Source organism: Myxocyprinus asiaticus, chromosome 29 (assembly GCF_019703515.2).
Source record: "Myxocyprinus asiaticus isolate MX2 ecotype Aquarium Trade chromosome 29, UBuf_Myxa_2, whole genome shotgun sequence".
Taxonomy (NCBI): domain Eukaryota; kingdom Metazoa; phylum Chordata; class Actinopteri; order Cypriniformes; family Catostomidae; genus Myxocyprinus; species Myxocyprinus asiaticus.
Genome location: NC_059372.1, coordinates 10892749 through 10913382, shown reverse-complemented (window position 1 = coordinate 10913382; position 20634 = coordinate 10892749). Strand labels below are relative to the sequence as shown.

General features: G+C 36.6%; 2 protein-coding genes across 2 annotated transcripts; one reads left to right on the top strand and one right to left on the bottom strand.

Moving 5' to 3' along the window:
• Nucleotides 1–378: 378 nt before the first annotated feature.
• On the top strand, nucleotides 379–2349 carry ubxn10 (UBX domain protein 10). The gene is made up of 2 exons (XM_051662854.1): nucleotides 379–452; nucleotides 1336–2349. Exon 2 carries the CDS (start codon nucleotides 1338–1340, stop codon nucleotides 2130–2132), a length of 795 nt encoding a protein of 264 aa, XP_051518814.1. The 5' UTR covers nucleotides 379–452; nucleotides 1336–1337; the 3' UTR covers nucleotides 2133–2349.
• A 1041-nt stretch (nucleotides 2350–3390) lies between these two features.
• Nucleotides 3391–17829, bottom strand: ddx19a (DEAD-box helicase 19a). Its single transcript, XM_051662846.1, has 12 exons — nucleotides 17666–17829; nucleotides 17030–17084; nucleotides 16838–16888; nucleotides 12914–13049; nucleotides 11375–11467; nucleotides 10851–10953; nucleotides 10248–10362; nucleotides 9972–10149; nucleotides 6065–6302; nucleotides 5817–5979; nucleotides 5497–5688; nucleotides 3391–4940 (listed from the first exon to the last, which is right to left on the bottom strand). The coding sequence occupies exons 1-12, from the start codon at nucleotides 17720–17722 to the stop codon at nucleotides 4879–4881; spliced, it is 1443 nt and encodes a 480-aa protein (XP_051518806.1). The 5' UTR covers nucleotides 17723–17829; the 3' UTR covers nucleotides 3391–4878.
• Between the last annotated feature and the right edge of the window lie 2805 nt (nucleotides 17830–20634).

Genomic DNA, 20634 nt, shown 5'->3' with positions numbered 1-20634 from the left:
CACAATAATGATTAGGTCTAATATATATATATATATATAGATATATATATACTGTACATACATAAATGTACATACATAAAATAGCTTTACCTCTTTTTAACTTTATTATTAATATAAAACTGCAAAATGAAATATATATATATATATATATATATAGGCTTATAATAATCAACGACGTAATAATGACAAAAGGATCAATTACATCAATCAAGAAATTATTTTGTTTGTAGCTATAATTGTATAACACTATATAATGGTAAGATCTACAGTTTATATTTTTATACAACATTTTTAAAACTATAGCAGAAGCCATTGTTTACAAAACTGTCTCATTTATAACGCTCATTAACGCGGAAGCGTTGCCATGGAGACGGTACTGCGTCTGCAACACTAGCGACGGTCGTGAAAATGCCACCAACAACTTATGAAACGAGCAAAATAACCTAATGCAGGTATGATGCCTCTAATACTTTACTCTATTGATATCATGTATGGAATATTTTATATTTATAACCTAAAAAGAGTAAATATGAATCATTGTCGCTGTAGTAAACAATTTTATACTTTGTTTACAAAAGCGATACTCTTTTATATGTTATCTATCTATCTATATAGATACACCGATCAGCCACAACATTAAAACAACCTGCCTAATATTGTGTAGGTTCCCCTCGTCCCGCCAAAACAGCGCCAACCCTCATATCAGAATAACATTCTGAGATGATATTCTTCTCACCACAATTGTACAGAGTGGTTATCTGAGTTACTGTAGACTTTGTCAGTTTGAACCAGTCTGGCCATTCTCTGTTGACCTCTTTCATCAACAAGGCGTTTCCAGCCGCAGAACTGCCACTCACTGGATGTTTTTTGTTTTTGGCACCATTCTCTATACACTCTAGGGACTGTTGTGTGTGAAAATCCCAGGAGATCAGCAGTTACAGAAATACTCAAACCAGCCCATCTGGCACCAACAATCATCCATGCGATTATCTAATCAGCCAATCATGTGGCAGCAGTGCAGTACATAAAATCATTCAGATACGGGTCAGGAGCTTCAGTTAATGTTCACATCAACCATCAGAATGAGGAAAAATTGTGATCTCAGTGATTTGAACCGTGGCTCAGTGATTGTTCGAACTGACAAAGTCTACGGTAACTCAGATAACCACTCTGTACAAATGTGGTACATAATGCTATTCTGAGATGCGAGTTGGCGCTGTTTTGGTGGCACGAGGGAGACCTACACAATATTAAGCAGGTGGTTTTAATGTTGTGGCTGATCGGTCTGTCTGTCTATCTATTATAGATGTTTAATTTTATGCAACTATGAAATAGATATGAATTCAGTGACTTCTGGAGAAATGATCCATGTGACCAGGCCGAAGTCTTCAAAGGGACGCAGCAGACCCATGATGGCACCCACTCAGAGTGTGGATACACCTGCGCAGCACTCGTCACTTTCACCCCAACCTCCAGCCAAGGCAAATGACAGATTCAACCAATGCCTCCGATCCAGAGCCTTTCTGAGACGCAGCAGTCGGCAGAGCGCCGAGATACCGTCTGACATCTGTGACAAACCCCTGGATGAGCCCGTCTCACTCAACAAATACAGGGTTCTCCCTTCCATTGAGAGAAAAACAACAGCGAATGGAGCCAGCACAAGTACAGAACCGAAGGCCTTACAGTTCAGCCCAGGCGGCAACAGTCGTAGGATATGCAGGCACCAGTGTGTGCAACACAGTTCACATGTTCCCACAAAGGCCAAGTTCAATACAGGTTTGAGGAACAGTTTGAATACCCCTAAGCCACCAAACCAATCAGATGTGATGTCAAAGGGGACAGGAAGAGACACAGGTCAACCCCCTCGAGATGAACCAGGCCTGCTGCTTGCTATCAGAACTCCATGTGGTCAAAGATTCAAGTGCCATTTCCACCCAACAGACAAGCTCCAGGAGGTGCTATCAGCTGCAGAGGCTGAATTTGGGGAGAAGTTTGACAGTTGTCTGATTGAGACTATGGACGTCCCACGCAGGACTTTTGCAAACTTGACAATGACCTTTGCTCAGTGTGGCATCTTGAACAAATCGGTTTTATGCATTTCTAAAGATGATGACAATATGGATTTATCTTGAAACCTGATGATTGCATGAAAGCGCTTATCTAGTAGATTCATGACGAATTCAATTTACAGTCCAATCAACATTTCAAATCAAAATTCATATTCCTCATTTTTTAAATCTGAGAGCTATTTCTGCTAACATAAATTTACTTTTTGATCCATACCTACTGAAAAATAGGTAAAAGAGGCGAATGTTACTTTTGTCACTTGTGAAATAAATACATGACTGAACAGAAAACGGATAGTAATGTTTTGATGGTAATGTTCCTAATGATACTAGCAATATCGTTATTGTTGAAGTTGAGGATAACATAATAAAATACTTTTTTAAAAGTCTGTGTATTATTTACTTTTGTATAACCAAAATGTGCCTCTAGAGTACACTGAACATTAAAATGAATGTATAGTATCTCCATAAAACAGTAATTTTTCATAAGATTATTTTTCAAACGGCTTCAATCATGAAACCTACCAAGAACAAAAATCTAAAGAAATAAAATTAAAAACAAATCTCATCCTCATTACTTAAATGTGAAAAAATATTGATATTTAAAGGAATGTTCCTGGTTCAATACAAGTAATCAGTTGACAGCATTTGTGGCATAATGTTCATAACCACTAAAATTTAAACTAGTCCTTCGTTGATTTAAAAAAAAAGAATATGTAAAAATCACGGTTACAATAAGGCACTAACACTGGAAGTGAACTGGGCCTGTCCATAAACGTTACAATACAGTAAAAAAATAAATAAAAAAAATAGCCACAAGACGAAAACAATATACGTGTTAACAGATTTAAGTGTAATAGATTCGATTACTAACCTTATCTGTATAAAGTTTGCCCATAGTTTATAAAAAAAAAAAAAAAAAAAAAAAATAAAAAAAAATGGAAGTGAATGGGGCCAGCCCATAAATGCTAAAATACACATAATATCAAAAGTATAGCAACAAGATGTAAACATTATACACATTAACATGATTTTAGTGAGATAAATCACTTACTAACCTTATACATGTAAAGTTATATGCAATATTACAACTTGGTTGTCATGAACACGTATTGCCGTTAAACCCTGTAATCTGGTAACCGCTTCAACGGCACTAAATCATGTTAGCAGAATGTTTACGTCTAGTGGCTATGCTTTTGACTTTGTGTATTTTAGCATTTATGGACTGGCCCCCATTCACATTGTAAGTGGGTTACTGTAAAATGTGATTTTATTTTAAATAAATAACTGAGGGATAAATCAAAATGAATTTTTAATGGAGGTAATCAACATTATGCCACAAATAATGCCAACTGAACTTGTACTGAACACGGATCAATCATTTAAATTAGATTTTGAGTATAAACATGAACCCAGAAATGCTTTCATAAGATGTAACCTCACAGATTGCAAGTCAAATGTACATAAATGCCTACAACCTAACAAATCATTTTTTGGAGTCTTTTGCAGAGTGCGTAGGAAAAACCGGTAGAGAAGTTACAGAAAATACAGCGCAAGAATGAAAGTACTGATATGAATCTAGAACACAGCTCATCTGAAACTGTGTACATAAGAATATAACAGATGTTGCATGAAAGTGAATATTATGGATACACCAAAAAGATCTTTATTATTATAAGAATAGCTAAGAAACAACTATAAAACAAATGCAGCAAATGTGCAAAAAAAGAAACTCAAATGCTGCAGAAAACTGTTATCAAGTATTACATTTTAAACTAATAAACTTCACTCACAGCACTTGCAAATGCAAAGTTTCAGTCAACCAAAGTGCATTACTTTGAGCAGCAAAAATTGAACAAACAAAAGTAAAATGATTTTGGTTTTTGTAAACAGCAGCATTGCAATCATTTTCTAACAATATAGCTATATTACCTTTCAGTACCTAATTGCACTTGGTAAAAGTGCTGCATTTCCTGCAACGAAACAGAACATGCTAGCCAGTGTTAAGAGAAATTCACATTTCAACTAAAACTCAACTTTTCAACTTTCAACTAAAAAACTATTTTTGGTCTTCTTAACTTTAACAGTTTCCTTTCTAAACCTCAAAATAACTCGAGAGGAATTTTGGATTATATTGTCAAAATAAAATTAAAAAAAAAATCCAAAGCTTGGTGTGCCATTTAAGTACAATGTTTTTTGTTAAACATCAAGATAATGGTCTATCGTGTTTTATAATCTAAAGTGCGCTTGAGGAATGTTAGTGTTTTGGGACTGGTCATTTCTGTACCTTATAATTTGGTGCCAATTTGTACGCACACTAAGATCTTTGTCCGCTCCTCTTCCTAACGTATGCTTTCATAGCTTATATATTTAAGTCAGTTGTAATTATATTCACATTTAAGACCAAAAGGTAGACTAATTATTTAACAGTGCAACACAACGCAACATATGCTTCATTAGTCCATTAGCTAACAGACAAAATGACTACATAAAATCAGAAAACAAGACAAAATATAGGAATTAGTATAGTAACAGTGGTTCACTTCTAATGGAAATATAGCAAGACACTCTTTTAAACGCAAACGGATTCCTCCTGTAACAACTATTAGCTTGGAATCAAAACTATTTGGCATAAAGATTAGAGTTAAAGTGTTAAAGTCTGTAATTAATGTAAACATCTGTCTTTGCAACACTAGCTTTCACATACAAAGTGTGGCACCAATGTTGTTTAATCAAGCATGAAATCTAACGAGGTAACAGCAGAACTGATTTTGATGACGTAACGTGGAGTGCATTTTGGGTCTTCGTTACTTCAGTTGGAGATCTTTTCGATTTCATCAAGATCATCTGTATCCAGCCTCAGAATTTTCTTATCTGCAGGAAGAAAAAAAAAACCCCCACACCAAATCATTAAATTGAACTCATCAATTAGCCGTAGATTCTTCAAAAATGAAAATTCTGTCATCATTTACTTATTCATAGAACAAACAAATATATTCTGCTATATACAGTATAAAATGTATACAATATCTTAAGGCTCCTTTTTTGCTCCATAAAATGAAAATGAAGAGACTTCCCTCCACTGTAGCTCTTAAATCTCATTCACACTTGGCGAGTGTCTGTGAGGGTGAATGAGATTTCAGAGTTATAATTGTATAACGACTTACATTTCGGTTTACTCCTGGCAGAAAGGCTTCAGATGACATGGAATTTATCGTGCAAATCATATTAACTTTTAGAGACTATTTTATGGGGCTTTTTTTGTCATCTTTGGAGCCCAATGACCCAAATCCTCCATTCACATATTCTTTATGTCGCAGAAAAGTAAGTCAAACCGGTTTGGAACGACGCGAGGGTAAATAAATGACCATTTTCATTTTTGGGTGAACGATCACTTTAAAAATAAACAAATAATAATGACGGGACTTACTAAAATGCCTTTCAATTGTCTTGAGAATCTCCATGCTGCGCTGGCTGTCCACCATGTTGATGGCAAGCCCTCTCTTGCCAAATCGTCCTGTTCTACCGATCCTGTGGAGGTATGTCTCATTGTCTGGATTGTTGTCTTTGTCCAGAGGCAGGTCAAAGTTGATCACCACGGACACCTGTTCGACATCAATACCTGCGCATGCCCGTGAAATTCTTGAAAATGGCTGAATTTACCCATAGACAAGTTTTACATTACCTATATAATATACCAACTCTATATTCACTTACTAGCTGTGAATATAAAAACAATAGCACATTTACCTCTTGCACAGACATTAGTAGTGATGAGAACCTTCTCTTTGCCCTCTCTGAAACGTTCAATAACTGCAGCTCTTTGCTCGACCACCATTTCACCACTGAGGAGTGCCACCTGGTGGCCTTCTTTAGACATCTGCCCTGCAAGCCAGTTGGTTGTTTTCCGAGTCTGAAAAGAGAGGACGCAATGACATATTTTGATGAATGATTAAAACAAACAATCTTCAACCATCCGTAAAGGCAGATGGACTCACATGACAGAAGATCATAGCTTGTGCTATAGTGATAGCTCCATAAATGTTACAGAGTGCATTGAATTTGTCCTCCTTGCTGTTGCAGAGCACATAATACTGCTTGATAGTGTCCAGGGTCTCTTCTTCTCGTTTGAGCTTGATGATGTTGGGGTCTGGCACAATCCGCTCTGCAAACTTCCACACAGACTCCTCAAATGTAGCAGAGAAAAGTAACATCTGGCAGCCTTTGGGAAGCATTCTGTGATGGAAAACGGACACATTCTTAATTCTCAATTAATCGATTTCATGCTGAAGCATATTTTCAGTTTAAGTTAATTTAGAACAGATTTTAAACACCCACTCATTGGGCACAATTTATTAAACACGAGCAGAACGAATTTGTGAAAATTGTTCGTAAAGCCGTTCTGACGTAAATTCTCACATTCATGAAAGTTTTCGTAATTTTAAAACGTTAGTTGATAGGAACAAAATTTAAACCTGCTTCCGACAACGTGTAAATCATGCGCAAGACATCCGAATGTGTTGTGTTCTTTTAGGCAACCTGTCATTACTACGTTTTGTAGTAATAAAGTATAATTTTTCCCCAACTGTTAAATCCATAAATAAACACATCGCGGGCAGGTGCATACACAATACCATGGGGAAGAAATAGAAAAAGCCTGCACATTATCGTATAGCTTGCAAATCTGTAATATTTTACTGCGTTCCGGTCAAAAGATCTTCTTTAAGCATTTTACAAATTTCTCTGAAATTTGCAAGTATCCTATATCACTGTTACCATCATGATTTACCCGAGAAGTTTCACAAACAATGCTGGTGACGAGTAAATTCGGAGTAATTTGCGCGTAAAATGGACCTTCCCAAAAACATTCTACTGGATTCACAAACGCTTCGTACTCCCCAGGTCTGTTAGTAAAACCTGTATATGTTAGTGAATTCCAAACATTCATAAAGTGGGGGCATGTGCACTTTCATTCATAATTATCATAATCCATGCCCATGAAAACATCAGACTCGCTGGTAAATGCATTTAACATCTATGCAGAACTATCGATTATTTGTTTGTTTCTTTCTTTCATTTTTTATGCCATGCCAGCTTCTATGGCTATATTCATGGCGGGAGCCAGGTTTTGTTATTTAAAAATAGAGTTAAATAAGTTAAGATTAATCTTTCCTAAAAACCTTAAAACTAAATTTGGATTCACTTGATTAAAAACCTTTTCAAAAGAATCAACTGAATAATACAGGTTCCTCAGATGTGTAGAGTTATGACAGTCCAGTAAAATATGTTTAATGGATAGTGGGTTCTGACAAGATGAGCACTTTGGTGAATTTACTCCTGATAGTAAAAATTGGTGTGCGAGTCTTGTATGTCCTATCTGGCATTGTGTATAAATGACTTGATCCCAGCGATTATTAAAAGGGAACACATATCTTGTTCCAACAACAAGATTTATTTCCCGTAATGTGTTGTTTAAACACTGATACCACTCCGACTGCCATTTGTTTTTGATTTATACATTCAGAGTTGGTTTCAGATATGTGGAAGGTATAGGGCATTTTACTGGTTCAGTAGATAGTGCTTCTCTGGCAGCTCTGTCTGCTTGTTCATTACCGGAGATTCCTGAGTGTCCAGGTAGCCAGCAGAAAATAATATTAAAACTCTTTGCTTCAAGAGATGACAGTTTGATTAAAATCTTCACGATTGTTGGGTGATCAGTTTTAGTAGCTTCCAATGCTTCAAGACACGATTTTGAATCAGTTATTTTAAAAAAAATGTTTTTGTGGAGCAGTCTCAATAAACTTCAGTGCCAGTAGTAGAGCGTTTGCCTCCTTTGGTCAGGGATGCGGATACCCTGACACAGTTGGTTTGTTGCAAAAGCTGCTGCCACTTTATTTCCAGATTTAGATCCATCTGTGTATATTGGGATATGTTGTGGGTATACTGCTCTTATGTCCAGAAACTGTTGATAGAAATCATTCGGAAATGTGTCTGTTCCAAACTGTTTAGATCCACTTTCAGATTCTCCAGATGGGTTTTTAAACGTAGGCCAAATGGATGAATGAAACTTCTTTTTTTTTTTTCATATACTGTTGAATGCTGAAGTGGGAAAACTGCTGAATAGGCTGGGTTTTCTTTATTTGTTTGTTTTAAGTTTGGTTGCATATTGTAAGGCCAACTTTAGGTGTCTGATTTCCAAGGAAGGTTTATTGGCTTCCGCATAGAGACTTTGGATTGGAGATGTTCTGTAGGCTCCCAAAGCTAGTCGTATACCTTGGTGGTGTACAGTGTCCAAAAGTCATATGTATGACTTCCTAGCTGATTCATAAATGATACTTCCATAGTCCAGCTTTGAGCATACCTTGGTTCTGTACAAATTCATGAGAGTTGAGCTGTCTGCTCTCTGTGTGGTTTTGGATAATATCTTTAAAACATTCATAGCTTTAAAACATTTCTTTTTCAGTGATTTAATGTGAGGAATAAAAGACAGTTTGTTGTCAAAAGTGATACCAAGAAACCTGTTCTCTTTAACAACTTTATGGGGACTCCATCCATAAACAGCTCTGGTTCATTGTGTATGCAGATGGTTTTTATGAATTAAGTGCATTCACATTGTAAAATTTTGACTTAGCAAGCACAATAGCTTCTTAAAGAAAGTGAGGACTTACTGTAATCGCATGTTTTTGCTGTCATGTGACACTCTTTTCTGAATCAAACAGTTCAAGTCAATAAAAATGGTTTGACGAAAAGGTCACGCCACTGAACCAAAATCATTAAAGGTAATTTTGTTTGAATTCGCTCTTTGTGCATGATACAAGTAACGATACATGGGGGTACACGATACAAGAAAAAAATTTACATTTTTATTCGATAACAATATAAATCACAACATGCACATTTTTATGTAAAATGATTCAAAAACTTCTGAAAAATAATGAAAATTCCTTTTTGATTTAAAAGATTGTCCAAAGTAATGGTAGACTTTTTATGTCCATTGTAATGATTTTTTTTTTAACAATAAATATCTAATTATTAAAAATTACATTTTATCTATTTCTATCTACAGGATATTGTTTTTCATTCAAAGCATAAACGTGGATTTTTTTTTGTTTTTAGTTGAACATATAAGCATTTTCTTTGATTCTGAAGGAAACACCTCCACCGTGTATTTGCTTTTGGTTTATTCTTCCATTGGTTACTGGAAACTAGGGCTGTCAACAAGGCAGAGAAGCTAAATTTAAAATTTTCACTGAAATATGACCAAAATTCGACTTGTATTTGAATTTTATTCTAATTATAAAAATGTATATGATATTCGAATTATATCAGGCAGGAAGAAAAATCTACAAGAAATCTGATTTTTATAGTTTTCTCCTATGTCCACAAGAGGGCACAACAAATCAATATAAACAATTCAGCACCATGTCATAGCTATTGTTTGTTGCAAAGAACATATATGGCTGTTAACAAATGTGCGTAAAATGATAAAGTCAAAAGACTTCGCCGGTTCATATTCTCAAATATCAAGTAAAAAAGTAAAACGTGAAAAGAAACGCTTCAATAGATGGTTCAATGTTAACTTAGTGTTGCACAGTTGCCTATACCGGTGCCACGGTACTACCACAAACTCAAGCTTCATAATACCGGCGGTACAACAGTGTTTTTCATGATATACAGTTGTATGTACGTACCAAATGCTTATGCAGCGGGATGCTCATAAGAGCAAGCCAAGACACAACCGTCAAAGACCTCCACCTCTTGGGCAGATTTTATTTTGACAGCCTTATGGGAAACCTTTTTAGCGACTATATATTAAATATAAATGCACAGTTGATAGAGGTGTTATTTCATAATTCAACATTATCTGCTTGCAAGGTTTCAAACCATCCGTTAGAGAAAGTTCACCTCTGAATGCGAATGCTCTGGTCCTGGTGGCCCTGTGTGGCGATCATAACATCAGCCTCATCCAAAACAAACACTTTGATCTTCTTTGGGTCGATGAGCTTCAGCTTGATGCACCAGTCCAGAACGGTTCCGGGTGTGCCAATGACAATTTGCTCTGTGATTTTAATACCACGCTCCACTGAGAGAAAGCAGCCATAACACACATTTAAATCTGGGGATACCTATACTGGTAATTTACACAATGCAAGATTGAGAAGCTTAATTTACACCGCTTACTTCTGTGTCCACGAACAGCATACGCCAGAGTGACCTCTGGGTAGAATTTGCCCATCTGTTCAATGACTTTACCCGTCTGCAGAGCAAGCTCATAAGTGGGAGAAATGCACAAACACTGGAAGAAACACATAGATTGGACACCAAAGAATTAGTGAAAAATATTTATTGAAGGGATCGTTCATCAAAAAATGACAATTCTGTCATCATTTACTCCCATACGAGTGACTTTTTTCCCATGGAACAGAAATGGAGATATTTTGCAGAATGTCTATGCTGCTCTTTTCCACACAATCAAATGAGTCATTAGTAGTGATTTATACTGTCAAACTGCAATTTTGTAGATGTATGGACTACTTTTATGGTGCCTTTTTGGATATTTACCTTTTTAGATTTTGTTGTATGCAGAAGAGCAGCATGGAAACTCTGCTTAACATCTGTTTTTGTGTTCCACAGAAGAATGGGTTTCAACATGAGTAACTTTTGGGGTGAAATACACCTTTAACAATCCCTCACTAATTCTTGTTCGTTCTGAATTTAAATTCTATTTGAACTTGCTGTGAGAAAGGATCATGTCAGTGAATCTCACTTAGTTTTCACATTCACCTGAGTCCATTTAAGGGCTGGATCCACATGGCTGAGCATGGCCAACACGAAGGCAGCCGTTTTACCGGTACCAGACTGAGACTGAGCGATCAGATTTTGAGGTCTGGGAGTGGAGGGAAATATATACAGAGAAGAGAGTGATACAGAGGTTTATACATTCCAAAGTTGAAGTAACCCCTACTTAACATTTATACACTATTTTAATAGCAGATATTAGCAAAACTCTTTAATGAAAAACATTTGTAATGGAAAGGTATTGCATATTAAATATCCAAACTATGTGTCAAAAGCATCTGATTTGTTAATGAATCAGACAAATCAGATTAATTCTGATTGCATTTATTTGATCTATAGTTCTAGGTAAAAATAAATCTTTGAATAAATCACAGATCTTGATAAGCTCCTGGTGTGCAAAAACAATTTTATTTGTTGATGCCAGAGCTATTTTCTCTTACAAGTTTAATATATATGACCTCTGCATTTTCCTGAGACTAACATAAATAATAAGAAATATGTGGACTTACGGTTCGGCAAGCATCATGGGAAGTGCATTCTCTTGGATTTTAGAGGGTCTGTTGAAGCCCATTTCATACACGCCTTTGAGCAGCTGAGGTTTCCTGAGTGTCAAAATTCACAACTAGTGAAAATGAGCACATGAAGTGCCACATGAGAGCTTTTTAAAGCTTATAGTTCATTAAACATTTTAAAATATGATGTCCTTTTCTCACTCTATACATACAACTAATAAAAACTCATTATTTTCTCACATACAGTACTGTGCAAAAGTCTAAGGAACATTAGATTTTTTAAAAACATTTGTCTAATGATGGTTATTTTTTTTTTAGAGTTGTCAAAGTTAACACGTTAATGCTTGCTATAAAAAGTTTGACACGTTAAATTTTCTTAATCGCACTTAACACATTTACTGTTAATAAAGCATAAACCAGCATATACACTGGTCGGAAAAGGGCGGAACCTTAGCAATGTGTCCGCCTGGAGTCATTACACTGACGCTCACACCACAAAACACACGTGTCAGTGATCAAATGATGGAAAGGACCTCTTAATGCTATTTGCTGTACAAAACAAGCCCAGATGGGACTTGTGACAGATATCAAGTACTTTGCAGACTCTGTAAGGCGCAATTTAATTACCAGAGAAGCACGTCAAGTCTTAACTAGCATGAAAATGCAGAACGAGACGTTGTTTGTAAGCGTTTTTCATGTGGAGTTCAAAGTGGCACTTGCCGCTGGCGCTGAAGCCCTGACACGAATCGTGAATAGGGCTTCATGATGATTGTAGCAAAGCAGATAGCCACAGATTTTATGCGCACTGCAATGTATATGCAACCTAAGATTGCATAGGTCTTTTTAATTAGTCAACCTCCCACTTAGCTTTTGTGAAACATTTAATGTTACTTGATTTGGCGCCATTTTAGTGCATTTCTATCTTTATACTGTGGAGGGCTTTGTTTGGAAAATGTTAAAGCATTATATTGTTACATATTGTTTTGTTTTCTTTCCTAAGAAGGAAATAAGTGCATTTTGACAGGAAAATAAGTATATACAGAGTAAAATTTCAGCACTTTTAAAATCTACGATTAAATCACGATTAACTATGAAAAATTGACTGACAGCACTAGTTATTTCATATCTTTCACTTTAGTGTGTCAATAGGAAATATCAATTTCAGATTTCCAAACAATCCCTTTGAAAATAATCCCTTTCCTGCAACAGATGGCATGGCCCCCACAGAGCCCAAATGATCTCAACATCGAGTCACTCTGGGATTACATGAAGAGACAGCCTAAATACATAGAGCTGTGGCAAGTTCTCCAAGATGCTTGGAACAACCTATTTGCCAACAACCTTGAAAAACTGTGCGCAAGTGTACCTCTGAGAATTGGTGCTGTTTTAGAGGCATACGGTGGTCACACCAAATATTGATTTAGTTTGTTTAATTATATGCATAGCTTTATTTTTGAAAACATCTTCACTATACAACATTCTTCACAGCTGCCTAAAACTTTTGCACATTATAAATCTTAACTAAAACATACTCACAATCTCAGCTCCTCAAAGGTCTTCACTGAATATAGAGGGGAGTTTGGATCTCTCTGAAGAACCTCCACTTGGTTTGTGTTGTTGACTAGATTGCTTCTGATCAGCTTATTTAAGAGGGACTGTGTGGCTTTGTCCTCTAAAAGAAAAAGTCAAGAGGTAAATTGTTTTAATATAATGGCTATTTAATGTTAAGTTTTGGTGTCAAATTTGAACACAGCTTCTTAGACTACTTAAAAACCCATTAAAACAGCTTTAACCTCCTGAGACCCGAGTGTAACTAGTAGCCCCTAAGAAACATGCAAACATTTTCTTTTTTTTAGACCAAATAGCTTTCCTAAAAAAATTGATGTACACGTATGTAGACAGTGGGACTAAGTTGTGACATTTTAAATAATACCATGCTATAGGAAGTCAGATTTGTTTCATCAAATTGTTTATGTTTCCAGGAATGTTAGTTATTCATGTTTTTGAGACATTACATTAGCATAAATAATTCTGATTCAAAGTAATGGCCAGCATCATCCAATCACTGCCAACTATGTTAAAATAAAAATTTGCATGAAAAACTCTGAATCTATGTACGGATTACAATTGTCCCGTGTCTGCCAAACAAGTTGAGTGGTCCAAACATCATCTGCAGCCTGAAACTTTTGACCGGATGTTAGGAGTGAATGCAATTGGCTGCATAGGAAAGCAGTAGGATGCTCCCTTGTTCCCTAATTAGGGAATGACTTAACTTCCAGTGTGCTGTCTGTACTGGTCTCAGAACAGTTTGAAATGCACCTTCAGGGTTCCCACTCTTTTCAAGGCACAATTTTCCAGGACATTTTATGTGTCCCACAGGTGTAATATTTAAGCAAAAACACACGAAAGGTCATGATGTATATTGTGGTTATTGAATGATTATTTCTTTTCTGAATTCATTACACACATTCATTTTGAAGCATGCAGCACATGCAGATTATATGTTTAACTAAATCGCAGCCTTTTGCAGTTTAATAACCACACTAGGACATGTCGCAATTTTAATTTGATTATTTGGGCATTCAAACAAGGAATGTGCAAAACTACCAGTTTTCATAATTGACTAGTCAGTGGATTGTCTGAACCACAAGTCAGCTAGTCTGTGTTAAGGAACCAATAAAAGTATAATTAGGCTCCGTTAGCCTCACTGTTAAGTACAACAAGCTATCATTATGCAAAACGCTCTGAAAAAGAAGGGCCGTCTCTCAATTAATTTGAGAATTGTGTCTGCCATTAAAGCCACCACCACTGAATATAGAAATGCTAGTAATCAATCCTACTAATTGACTAGTCGGTTGTTGGATGACTAGTCGACCACCCTGACACATCCCTAATTTAAACATTCTTTTTCTTCCCAAATATGTCAAATTCCGAGACATTCCGCATTTTATAGCTAATGCCATTTTTACGATTGGATTCAGTGATTGTCCCTTTTTTCACATTGTGGAAATCAAAGGGCCCTACATGTGTTAACAGTGGTAGAAGCGGACTCAGATCATTCATTTATTATTGAAAATGAATTCACATCCCAAAGTGAAAAGGCCACATCACCACGCTACCACCTCAGGTTGTGAATTCATTTTCAAAAATATTAGCAGTCTGATCATGAACCATTTTCTAAGATTTGCAACTTGTGTTTTAGTAGTTTAAAAAACACCAATGTTAGCATGAAAAATCATATTTTTACTGCATCAATACTTGCACTATTTTGTCGGAGCAAAGCAGAGATGACAGCAGATGTGCAGAGAATGTCTGTGAGAATGTCGTACATGACAGTCAACCGTTGATGTTGTTGCAAAATGTGCAGCCGCCGGCAGTGACAAAATGATACGAATGTGTGTATTTGACACCAATCCAGAGTCGCGAGTGTTAATATGTTTTTGTACAAGTAACATGTAACTTCAATATTTTCCAGGACATTCAGGTATATTTCTCATTTTCCATGACTTTTCATGACTTGAAAACTGCATTGCAAATTTGAGATTTTCCAGTATGCGTGGGAAACCTGACCTTATTTTCATGTCTCTGAAAGCAAGATTTTCCAGCTTTTGGATGCATCCATTGATTCTCAATGTGATAATGCACAGTGTATATAGGATATTTTATGAAAATGAGCCTATAGTCCATGTAGAAACTAAATACTCAAATAACTCAGCTCAGATCTGTGCCATGTTGTTGTGTCACATGACTCGGTGCATCAAAAGTTTAACCCTTTAATGACAGCCTAGAGTCTCCTGAACTGAGATCAGTTGGTTTAAATGAAATTAAATTATGCATAGCCTATAGCAAAGCCAAAACGTAATGTCCACACTCCATGTGGACATGGAGTTTAGGAGGTTAAGGTCAACAAGAAACCATTTTTTACTGTAATTTCACATACACTATATTGCCAAAAGTATTCGCTCATCTGCCTTTAGACGCATATGAACTTAAGTGACATCCCATTCTTAATCCATAGGGTTTAATATGACGTCGACCCACCCTTTGCAGCTATAACAGCTTCAACTCTTCTGGGAAGGCTTTCCACAAGGTTTAGGAGTGTGTTTATGGGAATTTTTGACCATTCTTCCAGAAGCGCATTTGTGAGGTCAGACACTGATGTTGGACGAGAAGGCCTGGCTCGCAGTCTTCGCTCTAATTCATCCCAAAGGTGCTCTATCGGGTTGAGGTCAGGACTCTGTGCAGGCCAGTCAAATTCTTCCACACCAAACTCACTCATCCATGTCTTTATGGACCTTGCTTTGTGCACTGGTGCACAGTCATGTTGGAACAGGAAGAGGCCATCCCCAAACTGTTCCCACAAAGTTGGGAGCATGGAATTGTCCAAAATCTCTTGGTATGCTGAAGCATTCAGTGTTCCTTTCACTGGAACTAAGGGGCCAAGCCCAGCTCCTGAAAAACAACCCCACACCATAATCCCCCTCCTCCAAACTTCACAATTGGCACAATGCAGTCAGACAAGTACCGCTCTCCTGGCAACCGCCAAACCCAGACTCGTCCATCAGATTGCCAGATGGAGAAGCGTGATTCGTCACTCCAGAGAACGCGTCTCCACTGCTCTAGAGTCCAGTGGCGGTGTGCTTTACACCACTGCATCTGATGCTTTGCATTGCACTTGGTGATGTATGGCTTGGATGCAGCTGCTCGGCCATGGAAACCCATTCCATGAAGCTCTCTACGCACTGTTCTTGAGCTAATCTGAAGGCCACATGAGCTTTGGAGGTCTGTATCAATTGACTCTGCAGAAAGTTGCCGACCTCTGCGCACTATGCACCTCAGCATCCGCTGACCCCGCTCTGTCATTTTACGTGGCCTACCACTTCGTGGCTGAGTTGCTGTCATTCCAAATCGCTTCCACTTTGTTATAATACCACTGACAGTTGACTGTGGAATATTTAATAGTGAGGAAATTTCACGACTGGACTTGTTGCACAGGTGGCATCCTATCACAGTACCACGCTGGAATTCACTGAGCTCCTGAGAGCGGCCCATTCTTTCACAAATGTTTGTAGAAGCAGTCTGCATGCCTAGGTGCTTCATTTTATACACCTGTGGCCATGGAAGTGATTGGAACACCTGAATTCAATTATTTGGATGGGTGAGCGAATACTTTTGGCAATATAGTGTATTTCAAAGTAAACAAAAATTATATTCAACAAGAAAAAAAAAATGCATGACTTGATTATATTCTTTGGGAATTGAATAAATCATGAAAAGTGGTCTCAATATGATATGTGGTTGGAGGAAAGGGGTTGAAAATGAAGAGGGCTTGGTGTTTGATGAATTGTTCGTAATAAGACCAGAAATGTGTACTGAGGAAGCAAACAGGGTCAATTTAGATTCTATGTTTATCTAAAATGAACAAACACAATGTTATTCCAACAACAATTAAAAACTCACCTTTCTCCTCTTCATCGGATTTGTCACCATCATCAATGGGTTTTGTTCTTCCTAAAGAAGATTAAAAAAAAAGTACTAATTAAATAAATGACAATTACATAAGACAATGCAAAGAAACCTTTAAAATCGTTAGTAACAATATAGCAACAAATATCTGCACATCTTAAAAACAATGTAAAACATGTTGATTACCATTAGTGCAAAGAACAGGTGCATCTCCCACATCCATAATCCGCAAACTCCCAATCTGTTTTTTGTTTTTGTTTTTTTAAACAATAGAATTGCAGTTATAGTCAACTCAAACACAATGCATAGATTCCACATACAATACCATGTATCAATAATTTTACAGTAGAGCTGATATTTATGACACTACATAATGTAAAACATAATGATCATTTAAACTGAACAGAGCAGATCTGGTTGTAGCCGGTTTGGGTGAAGGCAATGAATCACACCTTTTTAAAAGACACAAGGAATAATTGGAATAAGTGCACAGATCAAAGTTATAGCTGATATAGAGATATTGAGGGGCTGTATGTACATACATAAACTACACAGTGTGCCTCAAGAGTATAAAGAGCTTTGGCAGAGAAGTTTGAAGCCAAACTGTACCTGACCAGTCTCTAAACCTAATCTGAATTTAGTGCGTCATACTGGCAGTGATCTCAATACCTAGTGAGCTGCCTATTAAACAGCACTGTTTGGCAATGGAACGTTTTGATTACATAGTTCGACTATGACGCCCAAAAATGCTCACTGCAAAACATGCAGATAGCATGCTAACATATCAATAAATACAGTGAGGAAAACACATTTTTCACTCACAGACTTGGTTGTAGCCTCTTGTTCGTCCACAGCAAGAGCCCATGAGTCGGTTGCCATGGCTCCAGACGCAATTATGTGAATTATAAATCTGTTTTGATAACTCTTCTGACGGGCTATCCACTAGTTTCACTCTACTCAGCTCCGCGTGCGTGGACGCACAAACTGAGGGCACGTGCATAGAATGCCGTCCGGGCGGAAGTTAGCACAAAACTCAGTTCCAGTTTACTTTTCAGTAGAAAATCTAGTCTTCATGTATGTTTATTGTGTATTGTCAAAATGTGTGTGTGTGTGTGTTTAAGTTAAAATATGTTTGTCTAATTTTACAAATTTAAAACATTTAATTTGCATGTAAAAATATCTAGTCAATTATCTAAATATCTATATACCGACAAATAGCTTATTGTATTCTATTAATACAGAGGGACGCGAGCATCTGCCAAGAGGAATTTTGATTCATTTGAGTCCGGTCTTTTGAATCAGTTCACCATGAATGATTTGTTTATCCAGTAACAATAAACGTCAGTAGGTGGCGACAAATGAGCTGCTGCACCTGAATGTCCATACTTTCCCACTAAGTAGTGTGCCAAAAACAGTATGCCAGTGGAGTAGAATCCTCAGTATTCATAAAACAGAAAGCAACAAATACGCAGATGTGTATGACTTTCTTTCTTCTGCTGAACACAAACGAAGATTTTTAGAAGAATTTCTTGGCTCTGTGGGTCCTCATAATGCAAGTGAATGGGTACCAAAAATGTGAAGCTCCAAAAGAACATAAAGGCAGCGTAAAAGTAATCCATATGACTCCAATGGATAAATCCATATCTTCAGAAGTTATATGATTGATGGATGAGAAACAGATCAATATTTAAGTCCTTTTTTACTCTAAATCTCCACTTTACCTTTCAAGTTTTTCTTCTTTTGTTTTTGGCAATTCGCATTCTTCCTGCATATTGCCACCTACTGGGCAGGGAGAAGAATGTAAAGTAAAAATGGGCTTAAATATTAATCTGTTTCTCACCCACACCTATCATATCGCTTCTGAAGATGGATTTACATTTATACTGCCTTTATGTGCTTTTTGGATCTTCAAAATTTTGGTACCCATTTACTTGCATTGTGAAACCCTACAGAGCTGAAATATTCTTCCAAAAATCTTTGTTTGTGTTCTGCAGAAGCAAGAAAGTCATATATATCTGGGCAATGAGGGCGAGTGAACGATGAGACAGTTATAATTTGTGGGTGAACTAACACTTTAAGTATTATGAGGGAGTCTTTGATCAATGGTTCAATTAAACTGATTCATTAAACACAGAGTCATAATCACTGATTCATTAAACAATGGAGGTGTACGAGAACGATTCGTTTACTTAAACGATTCGATCAAAACACAGATTAATTCATGAACGAAATTTGTGTTTTAGGCACATTTAGGGAAGCAAAATTGTTTTGACAAAACGAGATGCTAACAAACCAAAACGACTGACCAAACCACAGTGCCAAGCCACGTTTAATATACATCAGAAACAAGCACTGCTCACGTTTATGGACAGTCGAAGATGATTTTACGATTAGCTGTGTCACGGCAAAGTATGCTTTTAGAAATATGGTTATCCATCATACTGAATATGGTGAGTAAATATTGGGAGGAATTTTTCATTCATATCAAATAATCTATATGGGGAACAAAGGAATCGTGATCTTTTTGACCTAACCACGTTAATGAGGGGCCATCCATGTTAATCTGTGGTTGCTATTGATTTGTAGTAATACAATAAATGTGATTTTGATTTGATATTGTATTACTACAAATTCCACAGTTAAACTATGTTTACTGTGCAAGAATAATGGAATCTTTTTAAAATGGAATTTTCTTTGAAATGTAATTTTTTCCCAATAAAATGGAATTGATTCTACTCTGACCTAATCTACACCCAGTACACTATATCATAATATTAATATACTGTATAATAATAAAGCTTTAACTGCCATTTACCATAAAGTATGCAATGTTAAGTGTGTGTAGATGTGTTTTCTTTCTATTTCTTTTCTTTTTTTAGCCTTTAACAGTGGCTTTGGGGTTTCTTAGACCCCTAAACTTCAGGATTTAATGTTTACTCAAAAGTTAGCATCTTCGGAACAGCTGAAAATACTATCAGTAATAACTGTTTTGTATTGTCTGTCTGTTTTCTGGTATACTGTATGCATTTTTTTATGTCTAAAGAAAGATTTTATAGGCTATTCCTTCCTACATCACAGGTTATTTGATATAGCTAACAGTCCCTCTTATCCGGGGACATTCAGATTGTCATCCAAGTCATATTTAACGTCAGTGAATAATTAGGGGGGAACAATCACTACAAAACAAGTTAATGTTAGAAATTTAAGTGCAAGATTGCTTGTGATTTCAAATATATAATCACATAATGGTAGCATGTATAGTGTTAATGAGAAGTCTTACAATTTCACAGAATGTATGTTTTCAAAGACTCTTTATTATTTACAAAAGGTTAATGTGTAGCTGATATTTAATACTTGCATCCATAATCTCTGGATGTGTTCCACGTCATAGTATTTTTAGAGAGAGAGAGAGAGAGAGAGAGAGAGACAGCACATGTTAATTTAATTGAGAAGCTTAGTTTTAAGCCAAGGCACCACACACACAAACACACACACTCACTTTCTCCAACCAACCTGTTGTCTTTTAAGAACGCCCTGGAGGCTCCATGTTGATTGTCATGGTTACCTCCTCTGCAACAGCAGACTAATCAGATGCGCCATGGTCATAAAACCTATTTAGATAAAATAAAACCATCCCTCGCACACTGAAATCAAGATAGTGAAGCTCAGCAGTCCTTAGAGGGACAAAAATGAACGATAAAATGACTGAAAGTTGGTCAAAAGAGGGCAAACTATGAAATACAGAGGATGTGAGACTAAAAGATGGGGGTTAATTCTCTTGTATGGTCCAT

What these genes read in the sequence shown, in the direction of transcription:
- ubxn10 (XM_051662854.1), top strand. Translation starts at nt 1,338, where the DNA reads ATGAATTCAGTGACTTCTGGAGAAATGATCCATGTGACCAGGCCGAAG.
- ddx19a (XM_051662846.1), bottom strand. Translation starts at nt 17,722, where the DNA reads ATGGCAACCGACTCATGGGCTCTTGCTGTGGACGAACAAGAGGCTACA. An exon ending in CCCATGATGCTTGCCGAACC is followed by an intron (nt 10,954 to 11,374) that starts GTAAGTCCACAT and finishes CTCCACTCCCAG; the next exon opens with ACCTCAAAATCTGATCGCTC. An exon ending in TACTAATGTCTGTGCAAGAG is followed by an intron (nt 5,689 to 5,816) that starts GTAAATGTGCTA and finishes GGGCATGCGCAG; the next exon opens with GTATTGATGTCGAACAGGTG.